This window comes from Eumetopias jubatus, unplaced genomic scaffold (assembly GCF_037043125.1).
Source record: "Eumetopias jubatus isolate StellerSeaLion01/CBP00866 unplaced genomic scaffold, mEumJub1_p1.0 scaffold_10, whole genome shotgun sequence".
NCBI classification, from domain to species: Eukaryota; Metazoa; Chordata; class Mammalia; order Carnivora; family Otariidae; genus Eumetopias; species Eumetopias jubatus.
Genome location: NW_028274816.1, coordinates 127,748,438 through 127,764,729, shown reverse-complemented (window position 1 = coordinate 127,764,729; position 16,292 = coordinate 127,748,438). Strand labels below are relative to the sequence as shown.

The window sequence follows — 16,292 nt, the reverse complement described above, 5'->3', positions numbered from 1 at the left end:
AGGAAGAATGATTCCACAATTTCTGGCTAGCATTATCTTAATGGATAATGGTGCCATTCATCGAGATAGGGAACACCAAGAGGCCCAAACTTAGTAGAATAACGGATTTGCTTTGGGGCATGTTGAATATAAAATGCCTTTGAGGTATCAGGTAGGCAGGCATATTACAGAGGTTTATCTTTCAGAATAAAGGTGGCTCCGGACAAAGAAATGTCTGAGCAACTGACATAGTTGGTAATGAGATTGTCTTGGTAGAAGAGGGCCTAAAACATAACCTTGACTAAACCTAACATAAACTTGAGTAAACAAAAACTTACAATGAGGGACCGGCAAATAAAACGAGGAAAGACCAGCCAAGCCAAGCCATAGAAGCCAAAAAGAGTGTTATCGGAAAGAAGTAATGCTCAAAACTGCTCAAAAGAAGTAACTCTCAAACACTACTGAGAACTCTGGTTAAGTTAAAAACTGAAAAGTGTCTGTTAGATTTAACGACTTGGAAGCACTGCTAACTTCTGCCAGGGTTCTTTCCGAGGGTTCTTTCTATAGTGATCGAGGGAACAACGGATTGGAGTCCGTTAACGGGAGATGAGCTGAAAACAGACAACTCGAGGTTTGGCTGTGGATAGGGGACGGGGAGGAGATAGGGAGTGGCCACAGGAGGGTGATGGGGGACGATCAAGTTAATTTTGCTTCGTTTTCTTAAGTAGAAAAAAAAAAATGGACATGTTTAAAAGACAGTAAAAATTCGAGGAGAGAGAATTCTAGGGAGTCACCCGACGGTCCCCCCCCTTATCTTCTCCTCTCGCGTTCTCTCCCTATCGCCTCCAGCTCCTCTCTCCCTTCTCCACCCCCACAACCACAGGGCCCACCGCCACCCCAGCCTGCCTGCCCGCAGGCGTCTCCTCACCGCAATGGCCCCCTCGCTCAGGTGGCCCACCATGACTGCGCCGCGCCAACTCCCGCGCTCCTGCTTCTCCGCAGCTTCGGCTTCACTCACGGGACCCCGCGCGCTCCAAAGCTATTGGGCCAAGTGGCTGCAGGCACCACCCCCGCCTTCTGACATGCGCAAGTCACAAGGGCGGGCTTAGGGGCGGAACAGACACCGCATTGGCCGAGGGAGCCCACGTGACATGCAAGGGCCCGGGTTCAGGACCTAGTCACCCGACGACTGCGCCTGGGGGCGGGGCCCGAGCCGTGGGGCGCGCCAAGGATGACGTGGGTTCTTTTTCTGGGCACGCGGTCCTGTACCGGAAGCTTTCCGAGAAAAACCTGGCTCGGCCTTTGACGGGCAGACCGACTGTTAGCCCAAGAGAGAGTTAGAGTTGTTCCCTGATAGCTCTGCTGCTAACCATAGGCAAAGCGGTAACGATTCCTTCAGCAACCCGAGTGCCGAGCTCCCGCCATTGCTAGACCCTGAGCTTGGCACAGTGGGGATCTCCGAAGGTAAATAAGATCCGGTCCCTGCTCTCAGAGGAGAGCATAGTCTGTCGAGGGAGTTACCGCAGTGAGTAGCCCTAACTCCAGGTAGACATAATATGGACCTCAGGAGAGACACAAAGTGTGTCTGCACGCACAGATGGAAAATCAGGGAAGGCTTCCTGGAGGAGGTGCCATTTGAACTTGGTCTTGAAGGATGTGTGCAGATTTGCGAGGTGGACTCTGAGGGTAGGGATGCTCCCGGAAGAATGCATAGCCTATGCAAAAACTAGAGAGGTGAATAGCCTGGCAAGCTGGGGATAGCTTTAAGTAGCTCAGGGTAGTAGGGTACAAAGGAAGAGGTGAGACTTGGGCATTAGAAAATGAGCCCAGGGGTCAAATTTGTACTGGGCTTCCCTAAATGCTTGGAGGAGCATCGATTAAAGCACTGAGACATCTGTCTCAGTGTGGAGGATGAATTGAATTTAGGGGGTAGGGTAGGGAACTGAGGACATGGAGACGAGTTATGATCCTGGAAAGGATGCCAGACAAGAGATGGTGAGGACTTGAACTAAAGGAATGATCTGGGGATTGAAAGAAGAAACTGAACTGTGTAAGAGATAGAAACATTTGTTAATTTAATAGCTAGGGAGAGAGAAAAATCTGGGATGTCTCAGGTTTCTGACTTGAGGAGCTTGGGAAGATGGAGGTCTAAGAGGCAAGCCTGGTGTGTGGAACAAAGTAGGCCTTCAGTAAATATTTCTGAATAAAATGATGTTCAGTGAATAGGTGTGAGAGAAAATAGATCCTCAGCATGTAAACCACAGAAAAAGATCACAATTGATTTTGTTGCTTCACATTTGCTTGAGTGAAATCTTGATTTTTTTTCTGGAATTGTGCATTTGTAGAAATCTGAATTCCTTATTTTCTTATTCATTTTATAGACCTAAAGTAGAATGGATCTGCCTGTGGATGAGTGGAAATCATATATATTTCAGAAGTGGTCTTTGCTCCCAAAGTCCATTCAGGACACAATTTCTACGGCAGACACTTTAAGGGATATCTTTCTTCACTCCTCTTCACTTCTTCAGTAAGTGTGTGAAAGCTTTCATCTGGGAAATTTTGATCTAAGAAATGTTCTGTTTTGTCATTTGCTCTCAAGTTCTGTCTCCTTTTCATGGAAGGATTAAGTTCAGATTTTTATATTTTGGGGCATTCAGCAGTTCTTGCTATTTCCAGGTTTTCCTAACCTACTATTATAGAACAGGCAGGGATGCTAATGGCTTTTTTGGTGTCAGTGTTATGTTTCAGTATTCAATGCCTTGCTACAGAAACTAGACTGTGAACTTTGCCATCTCCCAAAAGATATAGTGGACATTTACTAGCTACACATAGAGATTTATAAGTGCTCAAATTGAGAAAGGACTTAAGAAGTCATATAGTCTAACCCCAGTATTTTTCAAACTCTCTTGACTATTCTCCTCAGTAATAAATACCATTTTATCATCACAACCTAGTATGTACATACATATATAGAAAATAGAAACAAGAGTTTCCCAAAACATCCAGTGAATTTTTATTGGTGCCAGCCACTGTGCTAGATGCTTAGAGCACAAAAAATACATTAGTGAGGGGTGCCTGGCTGGGTCAGTCAGTAGAACATATGACTCTTTTTTTTTTTTTAACTTTTTTTTTTAAGATTTTATTTATTTATTTGAGAGAGAGAGAATGAGAGATAGAGAGCACGAGAGGGAAGAGGGTCAGAGGGAGAAGCAGGCTTCCTGCTGAGCAGGGAGCCCGATGTGGGACTCGATCCCGGGACTCCAGGATCATGACCTGAGCCGAAAGCAGTCGCTTAACCAACTGAGCCACCCAGGCGCCCCGAACATATGACTCTTGATCTTAGGGTCATGAGTTCAAGCCCTACATTGGGCAGTAGAGCTTACTTAAAAAAAAAAAGGAAAGAAAAATACATTAGTGAATAAAAAATAGACACAGGGGTGCCTGGGTGGCTTAGTCGGTTAAGCAGCTGCCTTCGGCTCTGGTTATGATCCCAGGGTCCTGGGATCACATCCCATATCATCGGGCTCCCTGCTTGGTGGAGAGCCTGCTTCTCCCTCTCCTCCTGCCTGTTGCTTTGCCTACTTGTGCTCTCTCTCTCTATCTGTGTCAAGTAAATAAATAAAATCTTTAAAAATAAATAAAATAAAAAGACACAGATCCTTACCCTTGAGGAGCTTAATTCTGGCAAGGAGAGACAGACAATAAACATAAATAAGCAAAGTATATAGTATGTTAAAGGTGCTAAGTATAATAGAAAAAAAATTAAAATAGAACAGGGTAAGGGAAATAGGCAGTGCCAGGAGTGAGAGTGCAGATTGTAGTAGTGAATAATGTGATCAGATGTGGTCTCATTGAAAACATGGAAGTTGAGGGGCACCTGGGTGGCTCAGTCAGTTAAGTATCCGACTCTTGATTTCAGTTCAGGTCATGATCTCAGGGTTGTGAGATCAAGCCCCCATCATTCTCCATGCTGAGCATGGAGCCTGCTTAAGATTCTGTTGTTCTCCTGGCCCTCCATACTTGGGTGCACATGCTCGCTCTCTCTCTCTCTCTCAAAAAAAAAAGTTGGAAGTTGAGCAAAGTCTTGGAGATACAGAAGCTAACAAATCGGATATTTGAGAGAAGAGTGCTCCACACAGAGATCCCAGGTTGGGAGTGTGTCTGGCATGTTCAAGAAATAGCAAGAAAGCTAGTGTGAGTGAATAGAATAAGCCAGAGGGAGAAGAGCAGGAAATAACAGTAGAGAGGCATGGGGATTGGGGCATAGCAGGTGGCACAAATCATGTTGGCCCTCCTAAGTGCCTTATCTTTTGACTCTGAGTAGGAAATTATTGCAGGGTGGGGTAGGCAGACTTCTAAAACTGATGCCCCCCACCAGCAGTTGACCTTGAGATACAGTTATCTGAGTGGGCCTAGCCTAATCAGGTGACATCTTTAAAGAGCCTTTTTTTCCAGCTGGTAGCATAAAGGAATTTCAAAGAGATTCAAACCATGAGATGTGAATGTGCTTGTGCTGACTTTGAAGATGGAGGGGGACCATATAAGGAATGCAGGAAGCCTCTGTAAGCTAAAAGTAGTTCCTGGATAATAGCCGGCAAGGAACTGAGGATGTCAGGCCTACAACTGTAAGGAATTGGCTTCTACCAAAAACCTGAATGACCTTAGAAGCGGATTCTTTCCCAGGTCTTCCATATAAGAGGTCACCTTGATTTCAGCCTTGTGAGACCCTACTCAAGAGAACTCAGCCAAGCTCACCTGCACTTCTGATCTATAGACTGTGAGGATAATAAATGGGTATTTAAGCTGCTGAAGTTGTGGTATTGGTTACACAAAGAAGAAAACTAATTCACAGGGTTTTGAGAGAATGATACGATCTGATAATATTTTAAAGCAGAGGTCAGCAAACTACAGCTGTAGTGTGAATCCATCCTGCTGCCTGTTTTTATATGGCCATCAGCTAAGAATGGTTTTTACAGGTAACCATTTACAGTTGATTTGATGATAGGGAACACTTGCTTTGAACCCAATTAAGCAAAATCCATTAAATAAAGAGGGGTGTCTGGATGGCTCAATCAGTTAAGCGTCTGACTCTTGGTTTCAGCTCAGGTCATGATCTCAGGGTCCTGGGATTGAGCCCCATGTGGAACTCTGTGCTTGGTGGGGAGTCTGCTTGAGATTCTCTTCCTCTCCCTCTGCCCCCCCAAATAAATAAATCTTAAAATAAAATTAAAATTAAAAAAAGAATTCCATTCTCATTAGTAGACCTGTATTACATGAGACATCTGGCCTGCTCAGTCAGAGGAACATGTGACTCTTAATCTCAGGGTCATGAGTTCGAGCCCCAAGGTGGGGAAAGAAATTGCTAAAAAAATTTTTTTTTAAAGTAGACCTGTGGGGCACCTGGGTGGCTCAGTCAGTTAAGCATCTGCCTTTGGCTCAGGTCATGATCCTGGAGTCCTGGGATCAAGCCCCACATCCTGCTCCCTGGGGAGTCTACTTCTCCCTCTGCCGCTCCCCCCAATTGCGTGCGCACGTGCTCTCTCTATCTCTCTCAAATATGTCTTAAAAGTAGATCTGTATTACAAAAAATTATACTCAATTATTTTTTTAAAGATTTTATTTATTTTTATTTGAGAGAATGAGAGAGAGCATGAGGGGGGGAGGGTCAGAGGGAGAAGCAGACTCCCCGCTGAGCAGGGAGCCCAATGTGGGACTCGATCCCGGGACCCCAGGATCATGACCTGAGCCGAAGGCAGTCGCTTAACCAACTGAGCCACCCAGGCACCCTCAATTATTATTTTTTAATTTTATCAAACATTTCATAGAAATTTGTCTTCTCTTGTAGAAATACCTCTGTAATAGCCTTGATTTTCCTCTTGGCCCAAAAAACCTGAATATTTACTCTCTGACTTTCTACAGGAAAAGTTTGCTGACTCCTGTTTGAAGAGATCACTCTGACTACAGTGTTGAGAATAGGCTATAGGAGAAGAAAGGGTGTAATTAGAGAAACCTGTTGGGAGGCTCTTACATTAATCCAGGTGAGAGATGAGGTGATGATAATTTGGACCAGGGTGGTAGTGGTAAGGATGATGAGAAGTGGCTAGATTCTGAAGGTAGACTTAATAGCATTCCCTGAAAGATGAGATGTGCTGTGTTAGAGAATGAGAGAAGTAAAAAAGTGGCTCTGGGGATACAGGCCTAAGAAGGATGAAATTACCATCACCTGGGGGCGCGGCAGGTGGAGCTGTTTTGGGAAAGATGATCAGGGGTTCATCGTTCAGTTTAAGATGTCTAGTAGACAGCCAAGTGGAGCTTTCTAAATGAGCATGGCATTTAGGAGAGAGCACTAGGCTAGAGATAGAAATTTGGGAGTCATACATGGGATTTCAAGTCACAGACCGGGTAAGTTTCACCATGGAAGAGAGTGTAGATTCTTACTGCATATGATGTACTTCGATATTTTCCTTTATCTCATTTTAAAAATAATAATTACGTGACTGGGTGCCTCAGTCGGTTAAGCATCCGACTCTTGATTTTAGCTGAGATGGTGATCTCAGGGTCCTGGGATCCAGCCCTGTGTGGGGCTCCGCGTTTGGTGGGGCGTCTGCTTGGCATTCTGTCCCTTTCCACCCCGCCCCATGCGTGCTCTCTCTCCGCCCTCCCTCTCTCTCCCTCTTTCTCCCTCTCTCTTAAATAAATAAATCTTTAAAAAATACAAATAGGGGCGCCTGGGTGGCTTAGTTGGTTAAGCAGCTACTTTCAGCTCAGGTCATGATCTCAGGGTCCTGAGATCAAGCCCCACATTAGGCTCCCTGCTCAGTGGGGAGTCTGCTCCCTCTCCCTCTGCTGCTCCCCCTGGTTGTGCTCTCTGTCACGCTCTCAGGTAAATAAATAGATAAATAAATAAATAAATAAATAAATAAAACCTAAAAAAACAAAGAATAAAAATTTAAAAATTAAAAATACAAATAAAAAAATAAAAATACTAATCAGGGGGCACCTGGGTGGCACAGTTAAGCCACCAGCTCTTGGTTTTGGCTCATGTCATCTTCTCAGGGTCGTGGGATCAAGCCCCATATTGGGCTCTGCACTCAGCATAGAGTCTGCTTAAGACTCTATCCCTCTCCCCTCCCCCAAAGTAAAATCTTTAAAAAATAATAGTAATCAGGACCCACTAAACTGATTTCATGACCCACTCAGTCGTGACCTACAATTTGAAAAATAATGTCTAAAGCTCTGCAGGATGTGTGGATTCCCTTTACAGAATTTCCAAAGATGATAGATACCTATTGATGAAAATATTAATAGGCAGAGTTATCCGAAGATAATTTGATATGGTTTATTAACAGCAAGATGTCATAATCCACAAGAATCATTTGAACTTTTGGTGCACTGAAAGGAATGTAAATCAAGAGAATTTGCCTGGTCATTTAAAATTGGAGTTCCTCCATACTCCAGCCTAGGCTCTCTTTCCTTTCCACTCTGTATTCTCAACTGATAACAGTCCCATTCACACCCATGACATCAGTTGTGTCCTATATGCTAATTACCCTGAAAATTATATGTCCAGCCCTCACCTCTCTTCTGAGACTCAAATCTCTAAATCCAGCGGACTACTTGAAGTCTCAAAGATACTTGAAATTCAGGGGCTCCTGCGTGGCTCAGTCTCTTAAGCATCTGCCTTTGGGGGGCGCCTGGGTGGCTCAGTCGTTAAGCGTCTGCCTTCGGCTCAGGTCATGATCCCAGGGTCCTGGGATTGAGCCCCGCATCGGGCTCTCTGCTCCGCGGGAAGCCTGCTTCTCCCTCTCCCACTCTCCCTGCTTGTGTTCCCTCTCTCGCTGTGTCTCTCTCTGTCAAATAAATAAATAAATAAATAAATAAAAGCATCTGCCTTTGGCTCGGTTCATGATCCCAGGGTCCTGGGATTGAGCCCCACGTGGGGCTCCCTGCTCAGAGGGAAGCCTGCTTCTCCCTCTCTATCTGCCTGCCGCTCCCCCTGCTTGGGCGCTCTCTCTCTCTCTCTCTCTCTCTCTCTCTCTCTCTCTCAAATAAATAAATAAAATCTTTAAAAAAAAATCCTTAAAATTCAACATATCCAAAACCAAATTCAGTCCCTTCCAGTGGTCCCTATCTTACTGACTTGCACTGCCTTATTTCAGTTCCTAAAGCTAGAAACCTATGAACCATTCTGTATTTAAAAATAACTAAAGGGGGGTTGCCTGGCTGGCTTAGTCAGTGGAGCATGCAACTCTTGATCTCAGGATCATGAGTTTGAGCCCCACATTGGGTGTAGAGATTACTAAAAAAAAAATAAATAAATGTTTAAAAAAATAGGGGAGGCCCAAACAGTAGGTTTACCTCCTAGGACATTTAATGAGTTCTCAGGAAGTGCAAGAGGCCAACCAGCATGGCAGAATAAAATTCCTACAGTCTTTTTTTTTTTAAGATTTTATTTATTTATTTATTTGACAGAGAGAGACACAGCGAGAGAGGGAACACAAGCAGGGGGAGTGGGAGAGGGAGAAGCAGGCTTCCCACGGAGCAGGGACATGGGGCTCCATCCCAGGACCCTGGGATCATGACCCGAGCTGAAGGCACACACTTAACGACTGAGCCACCCAGGTGCCCCAAATTCCTACAGAAAGGGGCTTGGCACAAATGTTCTCCCTGTTAAGACATTTGCCAGATTTTGAACATCTGTGGTATGGTAGGTTACAAATCTAAGCTCGAGGGACGCCTGGGTGGCACAGTCATTAAGTGTCTGCCTTCGGCTTGGGTCATGATCCCAGGATCCTGGGATCGAGCTCCGCATCGGGCTCCCTGCTCCGCGGGAAGCCTGCTTCTCCCTCTCCCACTCCCCCTGCTTGTGTTCCTGCTCTTGCTGTGTCTCTCCCTGTCAAATAAATAAATAAAATACTAAAAAAAAAAAAAACTAAGCTCAAAATGTCCTGAGACCAAAGATTTTAGGCATGGGGAGACAGAGACCTTCCAGGCTCTCAACCAAAAGCTTAGGAGGACCAAACCAAGGAAGAGGGAGAAACCAGAAGTGTACTGAGTTTTAATAAAACTGCAGCGCAGGGGCACCTGGCTGGCCCCGTCAGTAGAGTGTGCAACTTGTGATCTTGGGGTTGTGAGTTTGAGCCCCACATTGGGTGTAGAGATTACTTTAAAAAAAAATCTTTAAGGGTGTCTGGGTGGCTCAGTCATTAGGTGTGTCTGCCTTCAGCTCATGTCGTGATCCCAGGGTCCTGGGATCGAGTCCCGCATCGGGCTCTCTGCTCAGCGGGAAGCCTGCTTCTCCCTCTCGCGCTCCCCCTGCTTGTGTTCCTGCTCTTGCTGTCTCTCTCTGTCAAATAAATAAATAAAATCTTTAAAAAACAAACGCCTGAAACAAATAATACATTATATGTCAATTAAAAAAAAGAAACAAAATGGTAGCCCAACCCTGATCCAACTCAATTTTCATTTAGATGAAGGTTGGCCAGTCCCTCATCCTATCTGCCTAACATAAGAGAAGGGGGACTTTGACAGTGGAAAATGTCATCTAGCTTTATTATGTCTTCTACGCATAGTCAAGAATACAGTAAAAGATTACTAGACACGTGGGGCACCTGATGGGCTCAGTCGGAAGAGTTTGTGACTTTTTTTTTTAAGATTGTTTATTTATTTGACAGAGACAGCAAGAGAGGGAACACAAGCAAGGAGAGTGGGAGAGGGAGAAGCAGGCTTCCTGTTGAGCAGGGAGCCCGACGCGGGGCTCGATTCCAGGACCCTGGGATCATGACCTGAGCTGAAGGCAGACGCTTAACGACTGAGCCACCCAGGTGCCCCGAGTTTGTGACTCTCAATCTCAGGGTCATGAGTTTGAGCCCCATGTTGGGGGTAGAGATTACATAAAAAAATTTTTTAAATAAAAATTAAAAATAGAAAGGAATAAAATACCTTTCAAAAATGAATGCAAAATAAAGGTATTTTCAGACAAAAAAAGTAATTCTGAGAGACCATCTTCTGCAGATTAGAGCCTAAAGAAATACTGAAGGAAGTTCTCAGGTTAAAGAAAAATCCCAGATAGAAGCATGCAATTGCAGAAAGGAAGGCAAGGTGCCAGAAAAGATAAGTATGTGACTAAATATTTAAAAAATCATTATTTAAAACAATGATAATAGTGTTACGGGACTTAGAACATTTAGAAGTGTGACATGATAATAGACAAATGGGCAAATGGAGGTAAATTGTTTTAAGGTTCTTCTGTATAATTTGGGAAATGGCAAAAGTACTAGCTGAAGATGGTAAATAAATCAGGGATTCATTTTGTAATCCCCAGGATAACCATGAAACATTTATTTAAAATTTTGTGATAAAATCAAGTTAATTCTCCCCCTTTTCCTATGTGGTAGGCGTATATTCCAACGTTCTCTGCATCCTAATCCCTGGAATTTTTGAATATGCTGGGTTACGTGGCAGAGAAATTAAGTTTGCAGATGGACTTGAGGTTGCCAATGAGCCAAGTTTAAAATAGGCAGAGTAGCCTGGATTATTCCTGTGAGGCCAGTATAATCACAAGAATCCTTAAAAGTGGAGAAAGGAAGCAGAAGTGTTAGAGGGAGATAGAATTAGTGGAAGAATTGTGAGAGAGACACAGCATTGCTGGTTTTGAAGGTAGAGAAAGGGAGCCACAAGCCAGAGAATGCAGGCAGCCTCTAAAAACTGGAAAAGGTGAGAAAAGAGATTCTTCCCTGGAGCCTCCAGAAAGCAACATATCTTTACCAACACCTTGATTTTAGCCCAGTGAGCCCCATGACAGAACTGTAAAATAACACATTTTTGTTTTAAACCACGAATTTGGTGGGAATTTGTTACAGCAGTGACAAAAAAAACCAATGCACTCCCTTGACCTCCCTAATCCAAATTATTATAAGTAGCTAGACCATGACTATCTGGTTTCCCATATGCATACTTGCCTCCCTCCAAACTATTTCCTACACCCCAACAGGAATCATTTTTCAAAACAGAAATCAGTTTCTGTTGCTCTCACTTGAAATCTTTCAGGAGTCTTTTTTGTTCTTACAAGAAAGACAATTTCTCAACTCAATATAGCCAGCAGGACATTGCAGTGGGCCCACTGCCTGTCTGCCTGGCCTCCTCTTTCACCCCACTCCTGTTCTCAGCATATGGGCCTTCTTTCAGTTCTTTATGTGCACTCTGCTTCTTCTTGCCACCTGGCCTTGATTTCTTCTGCCTGAAATGCTTTTCCTGGCTTCTCTCTCCTCTACACCCGAATTAAGTTCTGCTTAATTCAGAACTTCAGGGTCAGCCAGATCTTTCATCAGGAAAGCCTTCCCTGAGTCCCAGCTGGCTCACTTCATTTTTTATGCATTTACAACACTACATAGCTTTCCTTTTTGTATTTGTATAATCATTTGCTTACTGTCTATCTTCACTACGAAACTATAAACTCCATGAGGGCAGAGATCTTGTCTGTCTTTCTGTAGACAAAAGCGGTGCTGTGTCCAAAAAAAAAACCCAGGTATTTAATAAATACTGATCAAATGACAGTTTGGAAATATGTCTTAAGCTCTTTACCAACTGGCACATGTGAATGCTCAATATGACACATAAATGAGAGCTTCGTATATATACGGATACATAAACACATACCTTTCAAGTTCAATGTTAATATCTTTATCTTTGTGCAGGCAACTATCAACAGTGTCTCGCACATAGCAGGCACTCAGATTTTAGTTGAAAGAATGAGCGCAGTGTTGAGCCTTGGCAATTCAGGTACTAACTAGGTACAATTAGGGTAATAGTTGGGTTTAGGGTTTTTAAGTGTTTTTGTTTTTTTTTTTTTGTCCGCTTGTTAGTGTTCTTTTTCACAAATGTTCACAATATAGAAATACATTCTCATCATATTTGAAATGATATTTAATGAAGTTAACAGGAAAGTTTCTCCTTTACCCTTCTCATTCAGTTCCACAGAAATAACCACTGTTTATTGGAGTTTTCTAGTTTTTATGTATTCTCATACAATTGTAGATAAGTATATACATATCTGTTTCTTTATTCTGTTAGATTATATTATGTGCTTTGTTCTAGGATGTTTTCTCCAATGTCACACCTTGATCTTTCTGGTAACCCTGTGATATAACTTGTATAGTTACGCCATAATGTAGTTGTTCTTTCCCTGTTGAGGGGTAATTATATTATTTCCAGTTGTTGTATTTTTACTGTTAACAAACCATGTGGCAGTGAACAACTTTTTTTTTTAAGATTTTATTTTTTGTCAGAGAGAGAGAGTGAGAATGAGCACAAGCAGGGGGAGCGACAGGCAGAGGGAGAAGCAGGCTCCCTGCTGAGCAAGGAGCCTGATGCGGGACTCGATCCCAGGACCCTGGGATCATGACCTGAGCCGAAGGCAGACGCTTAACCGACTGAGCCACCCAGGCATCCCAATAACTTTTTTTATATGTTTTTGTACACATATTTAAGAATTTAAGATAGATTCTTAGAAGAGGAATGGTTACAATCACTTGTTATAAGCATTTTAAAATTTAATAAGCACTGACAAATTGCCTTCCAAAAAGACTTCACCAGTTTACCATGAACAACGTATGACAGTCACTTCCCTATAATCCTTGCCGACACTAGAAAGCAAGTCTTTAATTTTGCCAAACTTCAGGACAAAAGTGTCTAGTGGTTGTTTTGTTTGTTTTGCATTTTTTTGATTACTAGTGAAGGAATGCATTGTTTCTGACATCACAATCCACGTATATTTCTTCTGCAAACTGTTCATTTGTGTCCTTTGCCCATTTTTCTACTGGGTTGTCTGTCTTTATCTTACGAATTTATAGGAGATCTTCAAAATTCTGGTCATATAGTTCTTTGCTATATATGTGACTAATTTTTCTCCCAGTCTATTATTTATCTTTCTTTTACTTGCCACGTTTCACATTGTATATAAATTGTGTGTGTTTTCATTTTTATACAAGTATATCTGTCATTTTTTTAATGGCTTTTGAGTTAGGTCTCTTGCTTAGGATGGTCTACTCCAAGATTATAAAAATATTCTTTATCTTCTTCTAGCTTTTTTTTTGGTATTTTTGTGTTTTTGTTTTCCCTATCAAATCCATCTGGAATTTATTTACTTATTTAAAGATTTTATTTATTTATTTGTCAGAGAGAGCACAAGCAGGGCGAGTGGCAGGCGGAGGGAGAAGCAGGCTCCCTGCTGAGCGAAGAGCCCAATGCGAGACTCAATCCCAGGACCCTGGGATCATGACCTAAGCCCAAGGCAGACACTTAACAATTGAGCCACCCAGGCACCCCTGAAATTTATTTTTGTGTATAATGTGAGAGAGTGTTCTAACCTTTTTCCCGATAATTTTCTTCAGCATTTATTGAATAGTCCATTCTTTCCTTAGTGGTTCAAAATGCCTTATTTATTAAAAATTAAATTCACACTTAACCCATAAATTTGTTTCTAGACTCTATTTCTATGCCAAAACCAAAGGGTTTTTACTGTGACTTTAGAGTATCATATTAAAATTCTGTCAGTTTCAAGTGACAGAAACCTAGCTCAAATTAGGAAATTTATGCACTATGAAGCTAGGATATACAAAGGCAGATCTGTTTTCAAGCAGTGTTGAATCCAGGGCCTCAGATGGCATTAGACTCTGTATCTCTTCATCTCTCGGACAAACTCTACACCTGATGGGCATAATCAACACTGGTAGCCTGGGCACATTCTGAACCACAAGAAACCACAAGAAAAGTGTTTGGCACTCTTTCCTGAGAGTTTTGGCAGAAAAGGTCTGGATTGGATTCCAGTCAACCTGATTTTGACTGCCTGGTGAATCCTTTCAATAAAAGGTTTGGGGCCTTTCTGATTGGCCAGGCCTATAGCACGTGCTCACCCCTGTTGCCACATTGGGGTCTTCCCTACTTCAACCACAAGAAATGTTTTTCTCCCTGAGATTTTATTATCAGAAGTAGAAGGAAGGAGAACTCAAAAGCATGGAAAGCCAAGTTCCCACACACATATATACTCATTCTTTTTCAAAAATATCTTGGCTATTTTCTGTACATTTCCCCCTTGTAACTTTTGTTGGCTTGTCAGGTTCCATAAAAAATGTTGGGTTTTTTTTTTTTTCGCAACGGGTTTGCCGCCAGAACACAGGGGTCGTGAAAACCACCGCTCAACCTAAACCAAAATGGGAAAGGAAAAGACTCACATCAACATCGTTGTCATTGGACACGTAGATTCGGGCAAGTCTACCACTACTGGTCATCTGATCTACAAATGTGGTGGGATCGACAAAAGAACTATCGAAAAATTTGAGAAGGAGGCTGCTGAGATGGGAAAGGGCTCCTTCAAGTATGCCTGGGTCTTGGATAAACTGAAAGCTGAACGTGAACATGGTTATCACCATTGATATCTCCCTGTGGAAATTCAAGACCAGCAAGTATTACGTGACCATCACTGATGCCCCAGGACACAGAGACTTTATCAAAAACATGATTACAGGCACATCTCAGGCTGACTGTGCTGTCCTGATTGTTGCTGCTGGTGTTGGTGAATTTGAAGCCGGTATCTCCAAGAATGGGCAGACCCGTGAGCATGCCCTTCTGGCTTACACACTGGGTGTAAAACAACTAATTGTTAGTGTTAACAAGATGGATTCCACTGAGCCACCCTACAGCCAGAAGAGATACGAGGAAATCGTTAAGGAAGTCAGCACCTACATTAAGAAAATTGGCTACAACTCCGACACAGTAGCATTTGTGCCAATTTCTGGTTGGAACGGTGACAACATGCTGGAGCCAAGTGCTAACATGCCTTGGTTCAAGGGATGGAAAGTCACCCGTAAAGATGGGAATGCCAGTGGCACCACACTGCTTGAAGCTCTGGATTGCATCCTGCCACCAACTCGTCCAACTGACAAGCCCTTGCGTCTGCCTCTCCAGGACGTCTACAAAATTGGTGGTATTGGTACTGTCCCTGTGGGCCGAGTTGAGACTCGTGTTCTTAAACCTGGGATGGTGGTCACCTTTGCTCCAGTCAATGTTACAACTGAAGTAAAGTCTGTTGAAATGCACCATGAAGCTTTGAGTGAGGCTCTTCCTGGGGACAGTGTGGGCTTCAATGTCAAGAACGTATCTGTCAAAGATGTTCGTTGTGGCAATGTGACCTCCAGTGCAATATTGAATAGTAACAGCCATTTAGGACATTTGCCATAGGTTTATAGTACATACCCTTTTTCAGTTTAAGGAAAGTTGCCTATATTCTGTCATAAATAGGTATTGAATTTTATCAAATACTTTTTAAATTTTTTTAAATTTTTTATTTTTTTTTTAAGATTTTATTTATTTATTTGACAGAGACACAGCGAGAGAGGGAACACAAGCAGGGAGAATGGGAGAGGGAGAAGCAGGCTTCCTGCGGAGCAGGGAGCCAGATGCGGAGCTCGATCCCAGGACCCTGGGATCATGACCTGAGCTGAAGGCAGACACTTAACGACTGAACCACCCAGGCACCCCTATTTTTAATTTTTTAAAAAATTTATATATTTTTTTTTCAAGATTTTATTTGACAGAGAGAGAGACAGCGAGAGAGGGAATATAAGCAGGGGGAGTGGGAGAGGGAGAAGCAGGGTCCCCGCTGAGCAGGGAGCCCGATGTGAGGCTCCATCCCAGGACCCTGGGATCATGACCTGAGCCCAAGGCAGATGCTTAACGACTGAGCCACCCAGGCACCCCCAGATACTTTATTTTTATATATATTTTGGGTGGAACAGTCATTTTGTTTTTCTCTTTTAATCTGTTACTATAGGATTTACATTTATAGATTTATTGAAGTTAACTGTTTTGGAGATAAACTATGTATTCATCATTTTTTTAACACATGGCTTGATTCAATTTTCTAATATTTTTTTAAATTTTATATCTGTGTTCATTAATTACATCACCTTACACGTTCTTGTGTGTGCATGTGTGCTCTGTCAACTCTTGGTATCTGGGTTTTGGTGGCTTTGTAGCATGTATTGAAGAGCTTCCCATTTTTTTCTGTGCTCTGAAATAGTTCCTATAATGTAGGGATCATTTGATTCTTTTTTTTTTTTAAGATTTTATTTATTTATTCATGAGAGATGGGGGGAGAGAGAGAAGCAGAGGAAGAAGCAGGCTCCCAAGGAGCAGGGAGCCCGATGCGGGACTCGATCCCAGGACCCTGGGATCATGACCTGAGCTGAAGGCAGACACTTAACCATCTGAGCCACCCAGACACCCGGATCATTTGATTCTTAAAGGTCAGTGGA

The 16,292-nt window shown here is 42.9% G+C and overlaps 2 protein-coding genes across 4 annotated transcripts in view; one reads left to right on the top strand and one right to left on the bottom strand.

The window, feature by feature from the left end:
• The window catches only part of RPA1 (replication protein A1), a 74,827-nt gene extending 73,810 nt beyond the window's left edge, over positions 1–1,017 (bottom strand). The window contains exon 1 of one of the 2 annotated variants that reach the window (XM_028109368.2): positions 908–1,017. In XM_028109368.2, coding sequence (XP_027965169.1) covers positions 908–940 — 33 coding nt within the window. In that variant the 5' untranslated portion in view covers positions 941–1,017. The remainder of the gene's footprint in view (positions 1–907) is intronic. The other variant, XM_088028407.1, reaches the window with a different exon arrangement.
• Positions 1,018–1,221: 204 nt separating this feature from the next.
• SMYD4 (SET and MYND domain containing 4) overlaps positions 1,222–16,292 on the top strand; it is a 51,625-nt gene continuing 36,554 nt past the window's right edge. The window contains exons 1-2 of one of the 2 annotated variants that reach the window (XM_028109200.2): positions 1,222–1,443; positions 2,361–2,506. In XM_028109200.2, the coding sequence (XP_027965001.1) occupies positions 2,373–2,506 (134 nt within the window). In that variant the 5' untranslated portion in view covers positions 1,222–1,443; positions 2,361–2,372. Of the gene's footprint in view, positions 1,444–1,750; positions 1,975–2,360; positions 2,507–16,292 lie in introns of those variants that run through there. The other variant, XM_028109201.2, reaches the window with a different exon arrangement.